Genomic DNA, 19351 nt, shown 5'->3' on the forward strand with positions numbered 1-19351 from the left:
CGGACGTGAGACAAACCGACGGCAGAACCTCATCCATACTGAAAGAGGATGTAAAACTGATAGAATGTGAAGTATGGTGAATAAAAGGAAAGATCCTGCTGCTGACACTCCAAAGTTCTAGAGCAATATTACGGACTGTGAAATTATTATTGAAAGCCTAAGGGGGAGGAATGTAAGATGAAAGCCGAGTGAACGTCATGACTACCTTGGCTTATTTCAGACCAGCCGAACTGATTAGATTTTGAGCCTAGCTCTATGCATAACACACTATATGCAATCTTTAGAGCCTCACAAAACCCTATGGAAGCATTAGGATCTGGATGGTTTAAATACATCAAGTAAGCAAGAGTCTACTTTTTAAAAGAACACTTTGCCTGGCCAAGTCGCAATTTCAGAAGAGCCAACATCAACAAAGAAAACAACTAAGGAGATTGCTGAAATTTCTGGAATTGAGTTAAGGACAGTTAAAACCTGGAAGGATACTGCTGTACCATCAACATCAAAAGTGACCATAATTAGGGGCTATGGATGTTTAGTAAAGTTGCATTGTAAAAAAAATAAAATAAATTACAGTAGAACTAAGTGCTTTAATTAATAGTAAAAGTAAGTCAATTTTCACACACAGTGTGATAATAACTCACATGGTTGGGATTAAACTGCTGTGTGGTCATAAAAAACCAATGGTTAGTGAATAACATGGGGGGAAAAAGCTTCCATTTAAAGATTAGACCATGGAAAAAGGTCATGTGGTCTGATGTGTTGACCCAATTCCCAATTGCATCTGGGTAAGAAGGGGAGCACACGAAGCCACATACCCATCATGCATAGGGTCCACTGGACAAAATCTGGGGTCGCCTCAGGTCATCAGGTCTAGACTCCGAACCGTTATGTGGCAATAAAATAAGATCAGCTGTTGACCTCAATGACCAGGTTAACACATCAAAGTTTTTCAGGAGCATAAGGAATGATTTTCACATGTGAACTGGCCACCACATTGTGTGCTGAAGGCACTTAAAAAAAATTAGTGTTTTTAGCGAGGTATTGTATAATCTATTTAAGCAAAATACAGAAGACAAATAAGACCAGATGGGAAAATCAATTAAGACTTTAATTTTTTTTGCCTTTAACAGTTACAACACAGCTGAATAGTTGAACATGACAAGGTGAGATTAAATAATTTATTCAATAAATATATTGATAAATTAACATGGAAAATGTTTTCATTGGGTTAGTTAATGATATTGCAGTTTAAAGCAACATCAGGAGCAATGGAACAGAAACACCCTGGCCAAATATGGCTTTCAGGAGAAAGACTGAACCTTTGCTATGGAGTGTAATAGTGTGAATAGTCACACTACATTAAGCAAAAGGCTGCTAAAAGATCAATGTTAGTGTGGATGATATAACATTTGAGAATTCTGCCCTTAAGTCAAATCTATTGCTTGGTAGAGCTAGAATCCAAAAGCTTCACTAAATAGAAATTAGCGTTATCTCCAGAACACCGCTCCGAGATCATAGCTTGCAACCTTATAAATAATAGGATGAGGTTTCAAAAACAGAGAGAGATTCAGTGTTCCAAGCCAAGAAAGGTGTTCTACCTCCTGGTGTAATGAACAGCAAGCTATATAAAGACATTTCTGTTCTAACCCAGTGGCTCCAGGGGACCTATTGTTGCATGGAGTTTCTTAACTTTGTGCCAGCGCTTAAAATTATTACAGCTATTTGGATGCGTACATTAAGAAACATGGAAAAATCTTTTGTTCAAACGGGAAAATAACAGTACAGAAGCAGACAAGGACAGAAACGAGTGCATTTGGGTGCTTAAAGCACCTTACAGCGTTCAAGAAAGTGAAGATAAAGAACATGTTCGTGTATGCATGAACCCATACACACACAAGAAAGCAGCAAAGAAAAGCATACACACAGGGAGTGCATGCCCTTCCCTGTGAAGACACACAACATGTTTGAAGAGTCTGCAGACACTCGCGCTCATCATGCCGACGGTTTGTCTGGCGCTGAGGGAGTGTGAATGCCTACAGGAATTATTTGGTTTGATATATACAAGTGTATGGTGTATGTGCGCACATGCACATGTGTGTACTGTCTTCATTGCATTCGCTCTCACTTGGTCTGTCTTTCTTTCTCTCTTTCTCTCTCTCTCCCGACATTGCGTAGAATAGAGAGTTGCAGTCAACACCAGTCAGGATCTGTTTGGTCACATCGCTGGACAGAGATGGATGGATATTAAAGGGAAAGGATGGAGATGGGGTCACCTCTCCAGGGAAACAAGATTTGAACAGTGGGTAATTACCCGTCAAGCATCCAATTACACACACATGCACGCGCGCATTCATACACACACACACACACACACGCACATCCACACACACACACCTTCATGTCCCTCACCACTGCTCCACCATTAGGTCTAGGACCCTGCTTATGTTCAGATCTGAATCAAGGGCAAAGTCGCTTTCCACAAAAGGTGCCACAGGAGGTGTAAGAGGGTGCAGGCCAGAGGTCAGGGATTCCAGCCAATCAACAGCGTCAAACGCAGGCACGTCAGATCTCCTCTTTCTGGAGGAAGCACTTAGAGGAGGAGTTGTGCAGATTGGTGGAGGAGGAGGAGGAGGTGCAGGGTTAGATGCAAGGGGCAGGGCATGAGCAGGGGAGGGCGGAAGCTCCAATAGAATTGAAGAGCAAAGTGGAGATGAGCGGCCACATTCGTCTTTCGAGTTGGGCAGGGTAGGCTGCAATTGGTCAGGTGGTGATCCAGGTGAGGAACCGGAGAGGGTGGTGATGGACGACTTGAGTCCAGAATTGATGGTGTTACCTGAACAAAAAAATCGGAAAATAACAATCCAAGCTTATTGGAATCTAATGGAAAATACATGGCATGGTCATATGTGATGTTTATTGATGTGTAAAATCCAAGAAAATGCTGCTTACTAACCAGAAGCGCTAACAGGATCCTCCAAGATGTCATCTATAGACTCATGTGGGTCCATCTAAAATGGAAGGATGAAAATAGGCTTTTATTAAAAGATTCACACATTACACATTTTCTTCTTCTTCTCTCTTTCTCTTACATGCACATACCTGTACTCTTTGAATGGCCTCCTGCAGTAGTTCCTCCAGACTGCGTTCAGTGGGGGGTGGAGCTTGCTCTGGGCTGGCTGTGATTTGCATCGGTAGCTCAAAATCCTGAGAGATAGTATCACATGGCTGACAGGAAAACACCTGCTGATACACCATGCAGAGCAAGAGATTTCAGTTTTAATCATAGCAGGAATATCTCCATAGCTATTAATAAACAGTTCTGTTCAAATTAGCTCTAAAATGTGTTTTATTAATATAAGGCAATTTGCAATTTGATTGCTAATGTGTTCTCACCTGTGTAAACAGCACGTCTTGTCCTTCTGTGTCTGGTTTCCCTCTGGCGCATCCTGGGTCCTGTTGCAGGAAAGGATGGAGGGTACTTCCACTTGTCTGCAATTGAGATTTTTCTGGTTTTTGTCATACTTCCAATCTTTATCGAGACTTTTTGTGACAACCTATTAACATATTTATGTATGCATACAGTATGTATATTGACATTTGAGGAAGGCACAGTTATGTTTGTCCTTGCCTGTGTGACTGCACCCAGAGCTTTTCCTCTGGGTCTACTCCGAATCCTCTCCCTCATCTCCAGCTCCACAGTCAGCTCCTCTGCTGCCTGCTCTGACCTCCAAAATGCACTGGAGGGCATCGGAGGTGAGGGGGCCTGCAGTTTTGGACTCGAACCCGCAGAAGAAGAGGGGGATGTCAAGTAAGTGGCACCAGCCAAGCTTTCCTCCATCACTGGTGATGGCTGGATATAAATCTGTGAAGGACTTCTAGATGGGCTTAGATTAGGGCGTGGAGAAGGTTCAAGAGTCCCTTCCAACTTGCAAAGTGGGGCAGGTGTTAGCTGGGGACGGGGCAACTGGAAGGGACGGAGCCTCTCTAACAGAGCAGGCTTGGTGCCAGAGACCGGGAGTCCGCGTTTGCGTAACTGTTGTCGGAGTTCTGACACCTGTGGCAAATAGTTGAAACATTCAATATATTTGAAATAACCTGTTTTTGATTTTAACTATAGTAAGCCACTGCAAGATTCTTACCGTTAAGTCGTCAAGGTTTGCGGGAAGTAATTCTAGCTTGTGGGTGGAGCTTGTTTCCTGGATGGTGGCATTTGTTTGAGGGGGAGCAGGCTGAAGGCAATTTTGTGGTCCAGCTCCAGAAATTGTCACTACCTGATTTTCACTGTTAATTGCAGAAATTATGTGGATGTCAGTTATTTTTTGATGATTATAAATGTGTCTGTCTTAACATTTTCACATTAAAAAACATACAATTTTTCATGGGTTTATGTATCACTGTCTTACATACACTGCAGATCTGGTTACTAGCAACCACTGACCAAGAAGAGCTAGTCAGTCCAAAGTCTTTAGCTTCTAGCTTTACAACACTTTTGAACATAGTACACTTGCAGATTTGTAATATGATGTCATTTACAGTTTTCTCATCAGGTAAGATTTAATGTTAACCTATCATATAGTAAAACCAAATGTCAATGTGATTAGATGTGTGAGTTCCCACTTATGGTTAACTTCTCTTGGTTTGGACTCAAGTATATAGTGATATATTAGTTTTGGTTCACCAGTCCTGGTTCCCTTAAGGCATGTGGACCAAAGGGCAGGTGGATTATATATGGTGGTATGCTTACCAGCTGAAAACTCATGAAGGGTTTATAAAATGTAACAACACAAGCAGGGATCCAGATGGCAAATAAAATGTATGTCAATGCACCGTATGTTTTCCTCTCCTCCGTCTGCCTGCCTGCATTATCAGATAATGCTAGCAAAGCAGACTAGGTTCGTTACTATATCATCAGTCCATGGTGCATTCACATTTCAATCGAACGTCACCAGAGTACGTTTGGAAGCAGACCGAGACCCATCCCTCAATTCTCTTGCTTGGTGCACGAAGGCTGGTATGGCAGTATTCACACTTGTTCGAGTAAACCACACTACACTAACAGTACAACAGCACCAAAGTTCATGTTAATCAAACCAAAATGTCAAGTGTGAACACACTATAACTTTGAGACTGCATTTCCTCAAAATTAGAAAATTTAACCCATCATGTAATATATTATTATGAATATTTATTGTGTTGAATTTATGAAACATTTACTTCATTATTGGGCTACCTGGAATAAATGGTCACCACACAAGTGCCAGTGATCCCCAACAGGCGCTCATCTTTGAACAGGATTAGTCTCGTCTGCCTGCTGGATGACTGATAACCACAAATCTCTTTTTCTTTTTGTCAGTGATAAAACTGTCTTCCAGTTCCAAACAACTGTCTGGAATTTTGAACAAGTAGCTTATCTAATAGTTTGTGGTTTGTATGCTTTTTCATGGTAATTTACTATATAGTAGCATGGCTACAAAAATATAATAATAATATTATTAATAATAATAATATGGGCTTCTAAAGTGGAGTTACTTGGGGAAAAAAAGCTTGGAAAAACTTGAATTAGACCTGCTGCCATTCCTAATAGGTCTCAAGAGCTAGTAATTAAGGGTCTCACAGGTTATTAGAGTGAGCCTGGGTACTGTTTCATTTACCTGGTTGCCACAGTGAGCTGCTGTTGCTGATTTAGAATCTGCAGTTGCAGGACAACCTGCTGCCGGTGTAGGAGGTGAGAGTATGCAGGATCGATAGGCAGAGCTTGAGTGTTGCTGTTCTTTTGGGAATTGTTCCCAGAAGTGCCACCCGTGTTTCCCCTTTGGTCTGGGGGTATGTACTGGTGGTACTTCAGCTTCCTCATTTTAGGCTTGCAGTCACGTGGTTTCCGTGGCCGTGGAGGACGTGGTGAGGATAAAGACCCTCCCAGAATGGAATGAGTAGGTGGAGTTATACTTTGAGCTGTCTGAGAGAGCAATTAAACAAAAATGAGAGGATCATATTAAATGGAGAAAAATGTGAAATTCCATAATAAAAAATTCAAAAAAATCTGTGTGTTGGTTTGGACAGAACATTCCAATAAATACGAAGGGTGTTCATGTCAAACTGGAACATGTGATGAAATTTCTTGTGAATAAAAGTGTAAAAGCAATCGACATTTACAGAAGACCTCAAGCACATTAGGGTGATGAGTAAAACAGTAAAATATTTGAAGGAAGGCTGTATGGAATTATAAAGAGAAATTAAGGTTTTACTCTCATAACTGTGTTCTGTTATTCTGAACAATAAAAAAAAAAATCCAGGTTTGACTTGAACACTCCTTGTAGTATTTCCACACCCTGCATGTGTCATTTGGTAAAACAAAATTCCATATATTCAAGTTCTTATCACATATTTCACAGTGCACATTTCCAGTGCATTCAAGCATTTCATGTCCTGGCCCCAATCATGATGTGAGTCCGCACCTTTGGCAGCAGTGACATCTGAGAGGGCGCATACACTCCTTTGGGTCTCCCAGTCATTGCCATAGAGTTTGACCCTGCCACCGTCATGGTCACTGACTCTGTGATGCCCTCAGTTGCTGGGAGCAAAGCCGAACCACATTGCTGCAAGATGAACAAAATTAGTTTTTAAACTATAATTGGATTTCACTTGTTTCCATTTTTTTCTACAGCAATGACCAAAGGTCTGAGTCTCGCTTGAGATCTCGCAATAAGCATTTTTATTTAATACCAGGTATAAAATATGACAAATTACATTATTTTGTAATATAATATTTCTTAAACATGGGTACTTAATGTTTAAAAAAAAAAAAGCATGAGGAAAAAAAATATTTACCATGAACCAAATTATAATTGATGTTGATTAATTTTATTATAACAGCATGGCTTGAGCAATAGTACTGGAAGGACAAATCACAGATTTTATCTAAATGCACTAATTTGAATCCATTATATTTTTATTCTTTACACAGGGACTTGTATGGCAGAGACGCCACATGAATAGAATTATTTTTAAAAATGTGAGTAATCATTGTTGACGCGGGGTTTTAACTTAAAAGAAACAAATATGTATTTTTCTGGTGTTTCACAACATTTACTGTACATACCTGAACATTGCTTGGGCTGTGGTTGATGGGCATGGCAATTGGTGACACATCACTCAGTGACTGGTCACTGCTCAGCCCAGGTGACGAGGAAAAGCTGGGAGATTGGTGTGTCCCGAGTTGCTCAGGAGACGCAGAGGAACATGAGGAGATGTCATCTTCGAAGACATCTGAGGGTAAGGAAAAGGAAACAGAAGCTGGAAAACAAAATGAAACAGAGAGTCAAGAAAGTAAGGGGGGCCATCGGTGTTATGTTTGAAACTGAAAGGAGGTTCTCTGATGCTGTAAATACTGATGCAGTTTCATATTCTGTAATTATGTTCAAAAACTCTTAAAGACAGCATTGCTAAATTAGACACAATGAAATAACTTTCTAAGCTTTGTTAAAGTTTTCTATTACCATATTGAGTGCAATTATCCTTGAAATATTTTGAATGGGTTATTACTTTTACTCACTGTTTTCTAGTGGCGCGATGTGTTTCTGAAGTAGTTCAATGGACCCAGATTGCCTCTGGATCTTCTCACTGACATTTTCAAGCAGACGGGCCTTCTTCTGTCTCTGAGCACCACCGCTAGTCTTATCTACACAAAAAGAAAAAAAGAGTGAGGGGGGGGGGGGGGCACAAGGTTTAATCAGCTACCCTTGTAATTTCAAAGAAAACCTCAAAGGGTTTTAAAGGGGACTAATGAATTGGATATGTGAAAGCTATCATTAGAAATTTTCTCCTAAAGCAATTTCTCGTTACTTTAATCAGCTTACTGTCTACTTCAGGTTGAGTGTAACCTCAAGAACAGAAAAAGTACAACAGATGAACTAATGAATCAGTTTAACATTTGGGGAAAAGTGCTACTAGCGATTGTTATTTATACCATACAATAATTTCCATTCCCTCTTGCATCATGAATCACCTTGTGCAGTTTCAGCAGTCAGAGCACTAGGGGGCGACTTCAGAGTGGTGCCATCCACTGTCTGATGCTGCATTGGGAAACAGCCCAGTGACACCAACCATTAACACCAGAACACTCTCAATAACACACACTCACACAGCAGAGCACAAATCTCACAGCATAATACATACTTGCATAGCCTAGCACGCACTCACTTAGTCGTATATTTACTGGGAATACACAGAGGCTTGTCATTTCAATGACTTTCATACAAATATCTTCTTCCAATAGTGGATTTAAATAAATAATTTTAAAAAAGCTTACACTTCAGTTTTACATAGTCTTCCATTTTATAGAATTTCCCTTCAGGCCCTGAGGCTCACTAGCATTTTTGGTATAAATATACGTCCTTATAGATGGAAAATAGTAAGCTACTGTACCAAAACGAAAAAAACTTTTCAAATACATTTTTTACTTTGCCTGTGTATAAAAGATCCTAGCTAATTTCACTTTATTTAAAAAAAAAAAAAAAAAACATTTTTGAAGGAATAGTTTGAATTTTTTTTTTCAAATCTGCCTCAAGTCAAAGTTTTTACGCGCATATACAGTAAGTATATTACAAGTCATTATAAATCATTATAAATTTATATCTTAGTCATTATAAATTTTCCTGCTCATAGACCGTAAAGTTCATCACCCACAATGTGAGTACAATGTAACAATAATCTGAGCCAAATTCCACAACCCTTATTCTGGGCAAAAAATAATTTCAAAGTTCAGCTGAGACGCATATAAAGCTTCTTCAGTCCCACTGAGCTATATTGCTTTCAAACGCACAATGTATTTAGTACAAATGTAACTCTTTTCCTTTCCTGGATCTAGCCATATTGCTAACTGAAACTAATGGTAGGGCTAACTGAAGCTAGGCTAATCTAAGCAGAACTAGCCATATGGCTAACTAGAACTATGCACCTCATTTATTTATTTATTTATTTATTTATTTATTTATTTATTAGATAGATAGATAGATAGATAGATAGATAGATAGATAGACTATTATGAATATTAGCAAAGAAAAAAAGAAATATAAAAAATGTAGAAAGAAATGACACACACAGCTACTGTATCCCATTAAGTTGTCCATTTCCTATTTTTCACATTCCATAGATAGTCTAGAACTAGGTTTGCCTGATTACTAAAAACCTTAACAGCTTCCTCCAGTAGAAAATACATTCTCTTTTCTCATCGTTATTGGTTTATTGAGTGTCATTGTGCTTCTTGCTTATTACATCCCGACACATCACTCACCCCAGTGCTATTGACCTCTTTCTCCCCTACTTTGTCAGAGCAGGAGGCCTTCACACCTTCTGGCGAAAGAAAAAAAAGAGTAATGAATTAAAGAAGAAAGCTAAAGTCATGAATCTTATTGTAACTGTAGGGAATAAACTGCTGACTCTGATATTATAAATTAGCCTGTTTTCACACTCTATAACAGTGATATTTTGTTAAGGTAAGGAGCACAACTCAAATGAATGAACATACTCACCAGAGTCAGCATTTAGCTCCTTCTGTTGTCTGCGATTCTGTATTCGTAACTGCAGGACTGAAAGAGAAGAGCGGTATTACAATAAACCAGGAATCACTTAAGAAAGTGATGCATGTCCTAGCCCTAGTGGTTTATAAAACTGATCGTATTTATGCTGAGTAAAGCTCATCTTCAGTGCACAGCATTGTGTTGGAACTTTGCGCATTAAGAGCAGGAGAGGATATTACTTTTAAAAGTGCAATCATTTTTGTTAGTGATCAAAAGCAAGTTTGTCTTCAGGCACGGATTCATACTGCTTGCACGCTCAGGTCCAGGAGCATACTGTACATAACATGAACACACACTTCTTGTGACATCCCCTAATGGTTGTACTTCCTTACGCACACACATGCAAACACACACACACACACATGCATACAGTTACTTGGATCAGCAGGTGAAGGGGGGGGCGAGCGAGAGAGAGAGAGGAAAAGAAGGGAGGAGGTAACTATTTATCCCTCAGTATTTCTATTTCTGTCATCTCCCATCCCCCTTTCAGCTGTCCCTCTTTTTCCCGTCTCTCTATTTCTCACTGTCAATACTGCTAAGTAATTTCTTCCTCTTTTCACTTTCCTAGAAAATCTGTGGACTTTGTAAATCAGTATCTGATCAAATGAATCAAAGACGTTTAGTTGGATAACGTTCAAAGCGAACGTTTAAAACGATACACAGTACCAAGAACATTTACTGTAAAATATGGAACAGCACCGCGTATCAGGCGCTTGTGTACAGCTTCACTGACAGCTTTAAAGAAGGTGGCTTCATTTGAAAAACAGGAAAATAGGCCAAAAAAAAAAAAAGCAATTTATTAAAGTGTGTTAAAACAACGGTTTATGGTTTATGTGTTTATACACCTGCCCTGAGTGTGGCATTACTGTGTCTCAGCAAATGTGTTCTGTAACACCTTTCACACTTGCAAAAATGCGATTTGTCTTCCGCCTTGGTGTCAAATCAGCTGCTGTGACTTCCTTGCAAGTTCTAGATCGGACAAAAGGTTCAGGCAGGCATTTAATCAATTTAAGTGAATGGGTTTCCATTTTATTTAATGTGCTACACAGAACCAGGGCTTTTCCTTCTATATGTATTATTGTCTCTAGTCGCAATTCATCAGACTGAAGGTCAGAACAAAATCCCGGGTAGAAGGAGTATATTACTGACGTTTAATCTTGAAGGATGAGTAAATAGAAGCAAGAGGCATGTCAAAGGTCAATGACAAAGCCGAGCAGTAAACAAAGTGGGATCGAAGAACGTTGTCAAAAGAAAAACGGAAGGAAGCATGCCGTATGTCCTGCTTCCTGTTCAATGACATGCGTGAACAAATCCATCATGGAAATGTCAGTGGTAGTCAAGTGTAATAAGCGGTAAAAGTACTGTAGACATGTCGCTGTAGGCATGTTAAATAAAAGCATTTCTGCAGACATAGACTTTGGTAATCTCGTTATTAATAACAGTTGCTGTTTCAATTTAGAACCGTTTAAAAAAAATCTTTGCATTTGCATTTTTTTTTTATCTTGACAAGTTGCCATGAGCTCAACAGCAATGACTGGATTTTGCACAGTTTTTCTCTCTCATACCAGTAAAGCCAGAGTTATGCAAAACAGATGCAATAAATCACATTTGGTCATTATAACATGGTTGCAAGAATATGCTGAATTTAAGAGACTACTCTTTTAACCTTAATCCCATAGCTATTTTTTTCTTCCTCCAGGTAATACCGTCACTCTAGACAGCTGCAAAGCCGCTGTGTTTACCAGACATGGCATTTTATTTCATTAGTGAACGAAAAGAAATCCTTGTCTAGCATAGACAAACTGCTGATTCAGCATTTTAAGACTACAGAATCTATTAAAACACCAAAATACAATAGTGAGTCTTCCAGTCTCACTTCCACTAGCATGAGGTCTTCAGTCTCTCTCATCCCAGGCCAACTCAGTTTGTGCATAATCATCTGCTTTGACCAAACATGTGTGCTTCAGTCAAAAGGGCTGAACATGGATGCAGTGTGTCAGAGGGCACTGGTTTTTGAAGGAGTTCCAAGCGCAGATAAGAGAGGCACATGGCCTTCCCTGTGTCCACATGTATTTTGATGAGGAAGCGTAAATCCTTTTTAATTTTAATATCTCAGAACATCAAACATGCAATCAGCTTAAAAGATTAATCGGATGACAATCAAAGTTCCCACACAGTGAAACTTCCAGTTACCCCCAGTCCAGACAAGCAGTTTCATAAACTAAAATCGAAATCACGTATGTGAGTCAACATAGTTATTATGTAAAATATGTCCTGTTTTACAAAAACAGTTCCTTATGTCTAGTGTTTATGTTTTATTTATAAAACTACAAATTACAAATGAAAAAAAAATCATCAGTTCAAAATGTTCATAGAACTCCAGTCAAAAAAGTTCCTCTAATATTTTCATCCAATAATTTTTCATTCAACATCTTTTGAGTTTAAAAGTTTTAAAATCAGAGGTTTCTGATCAGTGGTGCATTTGAATCTTTTTAATGCTCAAACACAAAATAAGGCTTAATTGCGCATTTGTATAAGGACAATGTGCGTTCAAAACAAACTGGGATTTGTGATGAAATATCTCGTGAATGATGGCGTAAAACTCATTTGTGGTTCACAGAAGATGTCAAGCACAGTCCGGTGATGGGACTCTTAGGCCCAGTAAAACATTTGAATGGTGCAAACTTTTTAAAGTTTCGTGTTCCTGTGAACATTCAGCGAGTGGAACGCCTGGTCCTTAAAAACTGGACGGATAAATTCCCTGTGGGAACTGGACACGCAATAATTCACGGACACCACTCGCATATTAATGGAACTTGGCTGGAAGTTATCGTCAAATCTCCCCGTACAGACTGGACCTTGCTTCAAACCATTTCCACATGTTTGGACCGTTAATGGAGTTCCTGGGAGGCTAGTGTTTCAGCTGTTAAAGCAGGCAGTCCGATTATGACTCCCGAGTACTGAGAAAACTTTAGCACTAGTGAAATGAATTAGTGTAGCAGAGGATTATATAAAAAAAATAAAGGTAGTTTCAACTCTCGTAATCATGTTCTGTTATTAGGCACAACCAATAAGTCCTGGTTTACTCGTTCGCCTTTGTAGCTTTATACTTACTAATTATACAATGAATTTGTGGGGCTTTTTTAAAAATGTTTTCATTCAGAAATCATTCAGAAAGCTCATTATTAGTACAGTACATCCCGAGAGCTTCTCAACTCATCAACCATACGTGAACCAAAAGCAGTCAATACTACTAGCTATATAATAACCACATGATCCCAGATGACACCACATCATCAGCTGTCCTCTTTACCAAGGAAACATTACACAGCACCACACACAAACACACACACATACACACCTATGGTTGCTCACCAATCATCATTCAAAACTTTCCAAGCAGCAACCTTCACCTTTATGCACTGCCACATATGATAGTCATGATCTTACGTGCTCAAGATTCCTGTGAACTCTGACCTCAGTGCTTACCTGTGCGGAATTTGCTCCGGATAAGTAGCGACCTCTCAGAGGCCAGCAAGGTCATGATGGACAGTTGGAGGCAGAAGATAAATCTCTATGGGAAAATAGAGGTCCTGCAAGGTTTTCTCTTGTACAGCAGGTATGAAGGATGGGCTCTGATGGGGTTTTTTGTTCAACCTCTGCAAGAAGTGAGAAAGAGAGAAAGGTTACATTAAAGTGACTCACACAGCGGAATACACCTCTTACTTGATTACTTAAGTACTGCTGAGAGGGTGTGAAAGAGAGGAAAAAGAAGAAAAATGGGTTAGCAAAGAGGCTGGTGGTAGTCATGACTGCAAACACACGTTTTTATAAGCAGCATTTTATTAAACAGGACAGGTTCCATCATCTAAATCACAATAATGAGTAGCCATGGATAAAACAGCCAGAGCTTATACTAGATGAGATAAAAATCGTTCACATGGAGGCCTGAGTTACTGCCGTTGATGCAGGAATGGACACGATGATTAACTTTTTTTTTTCTTTACAAGCTGCTGTCAAATGTTGACTTTCTGCAATATCTTGGCACAATCATTTTTAAGGGTACTCGCCCGAAGAACCCTACTCCAAAAATACCATCAAGGTCTTCCTCATGAAGTTTAAGTATGTCAGCCTTTTTTTTTTTTTTTTGACATTCACACTCTTCTAAAATACATGTGAAAAGATGTATGAGAGAGAATGCAGAGAGAATGAAAGGGATACTTACAGAAGAAGGCTCTGTGCTGACCTGCCAGTGGAGTGGCCTGTGCCAGGGAGAGAGAGAGAGAGAGAGAGAGAGAAACCAAAGGACGAGGCGAAGGAGGGCAGGAATTCAGATGCATTTAGTAATGGTGGCTCTTAAGCCAGGCTTGCTTCTTTTTGCTTCCGAGATCTTCTAAAGATGAGTGTCTGGAGTCAAGGAGCTAAGAGATCCTAGCTCTTTGCCTTCTCTCCAAACTTACCCTGTCCGCTCTCTCCCTCTCTCTCTCATAACCCCCTCTCTGGACAAAGTTGTGCCAACTGTGTTGGGCTGTCAAACAAGCTCCCTGAACCACCCCACCCCCCACCCCAAACCCAACCCCCTCCTTGGAAACCTTAGGACTGGCACACACACACACACACACACACACCACAGACTTGTTTGCTGACTGATTGATGCTGAGGTTTGGAGGTTTGACGGCTTCAATCACACCCAGACTCTTGTTTGATCAGGCACCTAAGCCTTACAGACTACACACTAACACATTCGCATATGTAATACATAAGTGCTGAAATCAGAATCATTTGCCCAATAACGGTGGGATTAGATTAAAATGAAGATTTCAAAGTGATTACCAGAAGGCCGGCGTGCTTCATGAGTTATGTTACATTGACGGAACATGTGACTCCAAACTATATAAACTAGTGTGTGTGTGTGTGTGTGTCTGGCAGGCAGGTTTTTAGATCTTTGTGGGGACCAAATGTTTCCATAAGGATAGGCGTATATGACAGATTAAAATAAAAATTAAAAAATCGATAAATATATTTGAAATCATTTTTTGGTAAAGGTTAGGTGTTAGGATTGAGAGAAAGATGGCATGACCTTATAGACTTCTAGTCAGAAAAAAACATTCATGGTTTCAGTTTTTAAATCATCATCTTCTGAGATCAAGTGCAATGGTATGTGCAGTTCCCCCTTATTAAATACCTGCCGGATTTCACACACACATATGTACAGCACTTAGACATACTGTGGATCAATCTATCAATTTAGTGTATGTGTGTGTGCGCATGTGGGTGGGTGGGGGTCAGGGGGACGAGGGGGGATGGGTAGAGTGTGGTCATTACAGCACCACCTGTTCCGCTACTTTGACAGGCATGTCAGTGTGTGCTGCTGCATCAGCAGTGTGGTGTGTGTGTGTGTGTCGTGGGGGAAGATGGGTGAGGAGAAGAGAGAGAGCGCGCGAGAGAGAGAGAGAAGCACTGAAGTGCAGGAAGTTCAATCCTAATTATTTTATGCAGATTGTATATATAGAGCTCAGGACTGAAAGAAGCAGATGTTAAAGTCTGCATGTACACAATAATAATGCAGCTAAGACGAAGTAAAATAGAACGGGTCGTGTGATCATTGGAGACAAACTGACATCCATGTCAGGTCAAAATGTCTGCTTTGTGTGAAGGTCCACAGCACTGGGGTCTGCCGTGCACAGTAATGACTCACACAAACACACAGTGACACGTCTATAGACATGAAGGGAAAATGATGTAATCTCTCACTCCCTTGTCAGATATCTACCCCCCCCCTTCTTTTTGGGAATCCCTTTCTGATTAACACCTGTTACACTCCTTTTAACCCACCACAGCCCCAGCCCGTGTCAGTGAGTGGCGCAGCTTGAATGGCACGTACTGCCTATATTGTTTGGGCTTCTTTATTCTTCAGTACAGTGTGCACAGTCAGTCCCAGTTTAGTCAGATATGAAAAAACTAATAAGAAAACAAAAGGTCAACAAATCTTTAAAGACATATATGAAGCTTTTGAGCCGAACAAACTAGATTTGGTAAATATATGAAACCACAGAAGGCTGCAAATTGTATTTGTCAGCGTATCAGCAACAAGAGCTTCATTAAATATGAGACAGTACGTAGGTAAGGTTGTTTCATGTGTTGCACTGCACACAGAAATCTGGAGTGAGTTTGCCATCCAGTGGCAGCACCGTGCAATGAGAGTCGACTCGCGCCAAAGCAAGGTCATGATTGGTTATATGAGGACAGATGAGAAGCCAGCAACTGGCAATTGCCTGCTTTTTTGCTGGCACAAAAATAACTACCTAAAGGGTAAAGATTAGAATGTTTAGTGATGCAAAACACCATTATAAATCCATTTACAGAGAATGTATTCAAATAATACAATATAATGCTCAACATTATACATCCTTTGAATGTTAAATTATGGAAATATGAATGAAAATCACATGAGAAAAAAAAACAATAATGTCTCTGAGACTGGCATGCATCCATTTGCACAAAGCAAACTAGCTAATGGGGAAAAGTTGACATTAAAATGCTTTGCAGGGGGAAAACCTCACACACACAAATATAATCAAAGCATTCACAGTACTGTATGTAACATAAAAAAATTATGGGCGATGAAAAAGAGAGAACAATTCCATAACTAACTCACAGCCTGTCACTTGTTTATCATGAAACCTCTTGTCTTTTAAAGATACTGCCAAATGGATCACAGACCAAAGGCACATCTGGGGTGCATGTGCATACACACGCACGAACACACACACACACACACACACACACACACACACAGACAGGTTTGCCTTACTATCCTTGTGAGGACGGTATGTCAAGCAAATTATTAGCTTTAATTAGCTGACTCATAATAACCAACCAATCCATATTCTGTATATACAATACTGTGCAAAAGTTTCAGAGCAAGTAAGAATGATTTCAAAAATAGAAGTCTTGATAGTTCATTTCTTATCAATCAACAAAATGAAATGGAAATGAACAGAAGAGAATTCCAAGAATTGGTGTGACCACCCTTTTCCCACATAACCAGAACTGCCATCAATTCTTTTAGGTACACTTGCATACTGTTTTGAAGGAACCCGGAAGGTCCCGTAGGTTGTCTTGGAGAACTAACCATGGATCTCCCGTGGATGTAGTCTTGTTCAAATCCCTGTCTCTTCATGTAATTCCAGACAGACTCAATTATGCTGAGATCAAAGCTCTGTGGGGGCCAAACCATCACTTCCAGGGCTGTAGATAGTTCTTAATGTCATTGGCTGTATTTCTGGGTCCTGCTGCAGAATAAATTTGGGCCCAATCAGTCACCTCCCACATGATTTTGCATGATGGATAAGTATCTGCCTGTATTTCTCAGCACTGAAGACACCATTAATCCAGACCAACTTCATTTGCAGAAATGCAGTCTGAAACTAGCAAGGAACCTAGTGCTCCATGCACTCATTATTGTACTGCTCTTCAGTCCTTCGGCAAAGAACCTGCCTCTTGTTACTGCCAAATATTTAAAATTTTGCTGCCATTTTTCCGCTGCCCAGGTCCTATGTTTTCGTGAATAATTGAGACACTTAGTCTTGTTTCCACAAAGTCAGAGGTATGACTTTTGGGCCGCAATTCTTCCATGAAGACCAACTCTGGCCAGACAGATGGCTATACATGGGTGGGTAGGCAGCGTCGTCTATGGCGAAAATGGGTACACCAGGCCAAGTAGCTCATAGCTACTGAAACCCCAGATCAGACTGCAGAGCGTCTGCAGTGAAGGTGCATACAACAGGCAGAAGTAAGGGCTGTTGAAACATTGAAGCAGCGTGATGAGTGTCAGCGATTTGACCACACACTTCATTTGTAGGTAATGGTAGCACGTAGGCGTCAGGATCTGCACACAGCCTGAGCCGTGGGTAAACCTCATGTACACAGGCAGAGCAATGGGCAACCTCTAGAATATATATAAAACAGAAAATGTGTTAAGCCAGTGGAAAGTGTTTGCTTATGTAGTTTTTCACAGATGCATGTGTCACAGGCACTCCTAAACGAATATAACAGTAGGCAGCGTCATTATACTAAAGACATTGAAATGATGACAGAACCAAAAATATGAAATTATATAATTAACAAAAATCTGTTAAATAAGCCAGAATATGTTTTAGATTTTGAATTCTTCTAAGTAGCCACCTTTAGTTTTGACTCTTCCTCTGCACAAGACAATTTATGGTCAATTTTTATTTTTATTTTTATTTTTTTACATTAAGAAGGCAAAAAATGTCACAAACTCTTGTTTATATTAAAAACCATTCCAGGTGACTACCTCATGAATCTGATGAAAGAATGCCACAAATGTGCCGAAATGTTAACAAAGCTACATATAGCTACTTACTCACTTATCGTCAATACCACTTTATCCACAGGGTCAAAGGGGGTCCTGGATCCTATCCCGGGAAACTTAGGGCACAAGGCAGGGTACACTCAGGCAGGGCACACACATATACACACTCTTTTACATACTACAGGCAATTTGAAAATGCCAATTAGCCTAATTTTCCATTCTTAGGACTATGGGGGAACTGGACTACCTGGAGAACACCCACCAAGCACGGGGAGAACATGAAAACTTCATAAACACAAAGGCAGGAATCGAATCCGGACCCTGGCGGTGCTAACCACTAAGCCACCGTCCCGACCTTTGGAAAAATATTCTGGATTTTTCCAATTGGTCAGAATTTTACATACACTCAGTTGTGCCTTAAAACAGTTCCAGAAAATTATGTCATAGCTTTAGAAGCTAATTGACATTGTTTGAGTCCATTTTTGGTGTACCTGTAGATGTATTTAAAGGCGCAATGATTTTAAACTCAGTGCCTCCTTGACATCATGGAAAAATAAAAACAAATCAGCCAAGACCTCCTCAAGTCTGGTTTGTCCTTGGGAGCAATTTCCAAATGCCTGAAGGTACCACATTCACCAGTACAAACAATACTACAAGTATGGACACCATGGGACCATGCAGCCATCATACCGCTCAGGAAGGAGACTCGTTCTGTCTCCATGGGATGAATGTACTTTTCTAGAAAAGTACAAAACAATCCCAGAATAACAACAAAGTACCTTGTGAAGACACTGGAGGAAACACATACAAAATCATCAATATCCGCAATAAAACAAGACCAATATCGACATAACCAAACATCAGAATGGGGAAGAAAGTGTATGGGGCATGGTTGTTGGTGCCAGATGGGCTGGTTAGAGCTTATACAGAATACAAATAAAAACAAACAAAGATCATTTGTGTAGAGGATATTGAGGCTGAAACAACTATTAATAAGAGATATGAGAAAAATTAGCTAAGTGAAAGTCTAGAGCAGCTTAAACAAGTATCTTTACCAACCGTGAACCTTGGGGCGGTTAAGCTAAAACAGAGGGAAACTACAAGAATATGAGGCCATCATGATTTAGACAAACTGAACAGATGAAGACTGCATTTCCCTTTGAATCACTGACTGCTCAGTTTGTCCAGATGTGTCTGGGCCCATGGCAACCTCAGATTCCTGTTTTTGGCTGACAGGAGTGGAACCTGATGTGTCCCTCTGCTGGTGTAGACCATGTACCACCAGGTTTGATGTTTTGCACAAAGACAATATCTGAATAAAAACGATTTCTAAAATACATTAAAAAGATAATTACTTGTGAGAACCACAAAAATAAAAACCAATACAATGCCAAAAACAACCAAAAACATTTATAATGAAAATGTCAAAGACAAG

The 19351-nt window shown here is 39.9% G+C and overlaps 1 protein-coding gene across 3 annotated transcripts; it reads right to left on the bottom strand.

Moving 5' to 3' along the window:
* Positions 1–1124: 1124 nt before the first annotated feature.
* On the bottom strand, positions 1125–14084 carry si:dkeyp-69b9.3 (myocardin). Of its 3 annotated transcripts, none has more exons than XM_053494953.1 (15): positions 13804–14084; positions 13068–13237; positions 9531–9587; positions 9293–9348; positions 8006–8072; positions 7553–7678; positions 7100–7293; positions 6456–6596; positions 5652–5956; positions 4140–4281; positions 3629–4054; positions 3394–3489; positions 3100–3243; positions 2954–3008; positions 1125–2833 (listed from the first exon to the last, which is right to left on the bottom strand). In XM_053494953.1, exons 2-15 carry the CDS (start codon positions 13120–13122, stop codon positions 2406–2408), a joined length of 2292 nt encoding a protein of 763 aa, XP_053350928.1. In that variant the 5' UTR covers positions 13123–13237; positions 13804–14084; the 3' UTR covers positions 1125–2405. The 3 variants fall into 3 exon arrangements, with proteins under 3 accessions (XP_053350928.1, XP_053350927.1, XP_053350926.1); XM_053494952.1 differs by having other exon boundaries at positions 3100–3240; positions 9293–9351; XM_053494951.1 differs by having other exon boundaries at positions 9293–9351.
* Positions 14085–19351: the final 5267 nt, after the last annotated feature.

The sequence above is a fragment of the Clarias gariepinus genome, chromosome 4 (assembly GCF_024256425.1).
Source record: "Clarias gariepinus isolate MV-2021 ecotype Netherlands chromosome 4, CGAR_prim_01v2, whole genome shotgun sequence".
Classification (NCBI taxonomy): domain Eukaryota; kingdom Metazoa; phylum Chordata; class Actinopteri; order Siluriformes; family Clariidae; genus Clarias; species Clarias gariepinus.

Coding starts and splice junctions, on each gene's coding strand:
- si:dkeyp-69b9.3 (XM_053494951.1), bottom strand. CDS start 13,122: ATGACCTTGCTGGCCTCTGAGAGGTCGCTACTTATCCGGAGCAAATTC. Junction 9,588..13,067: donor CCGGAGCAAATTCCGCACAG/GTAAGCACTGAG, acceptor CTTCTCTTTCAG/TCCTGCAGTTACGAATACAG. Junction 4,055..4,139: donor CAAACCTTGACGACTTAACG/GTAAGAATCTTG, acceptor TATTTGCCACAG/GTGTCAGAACTCCGACAACA.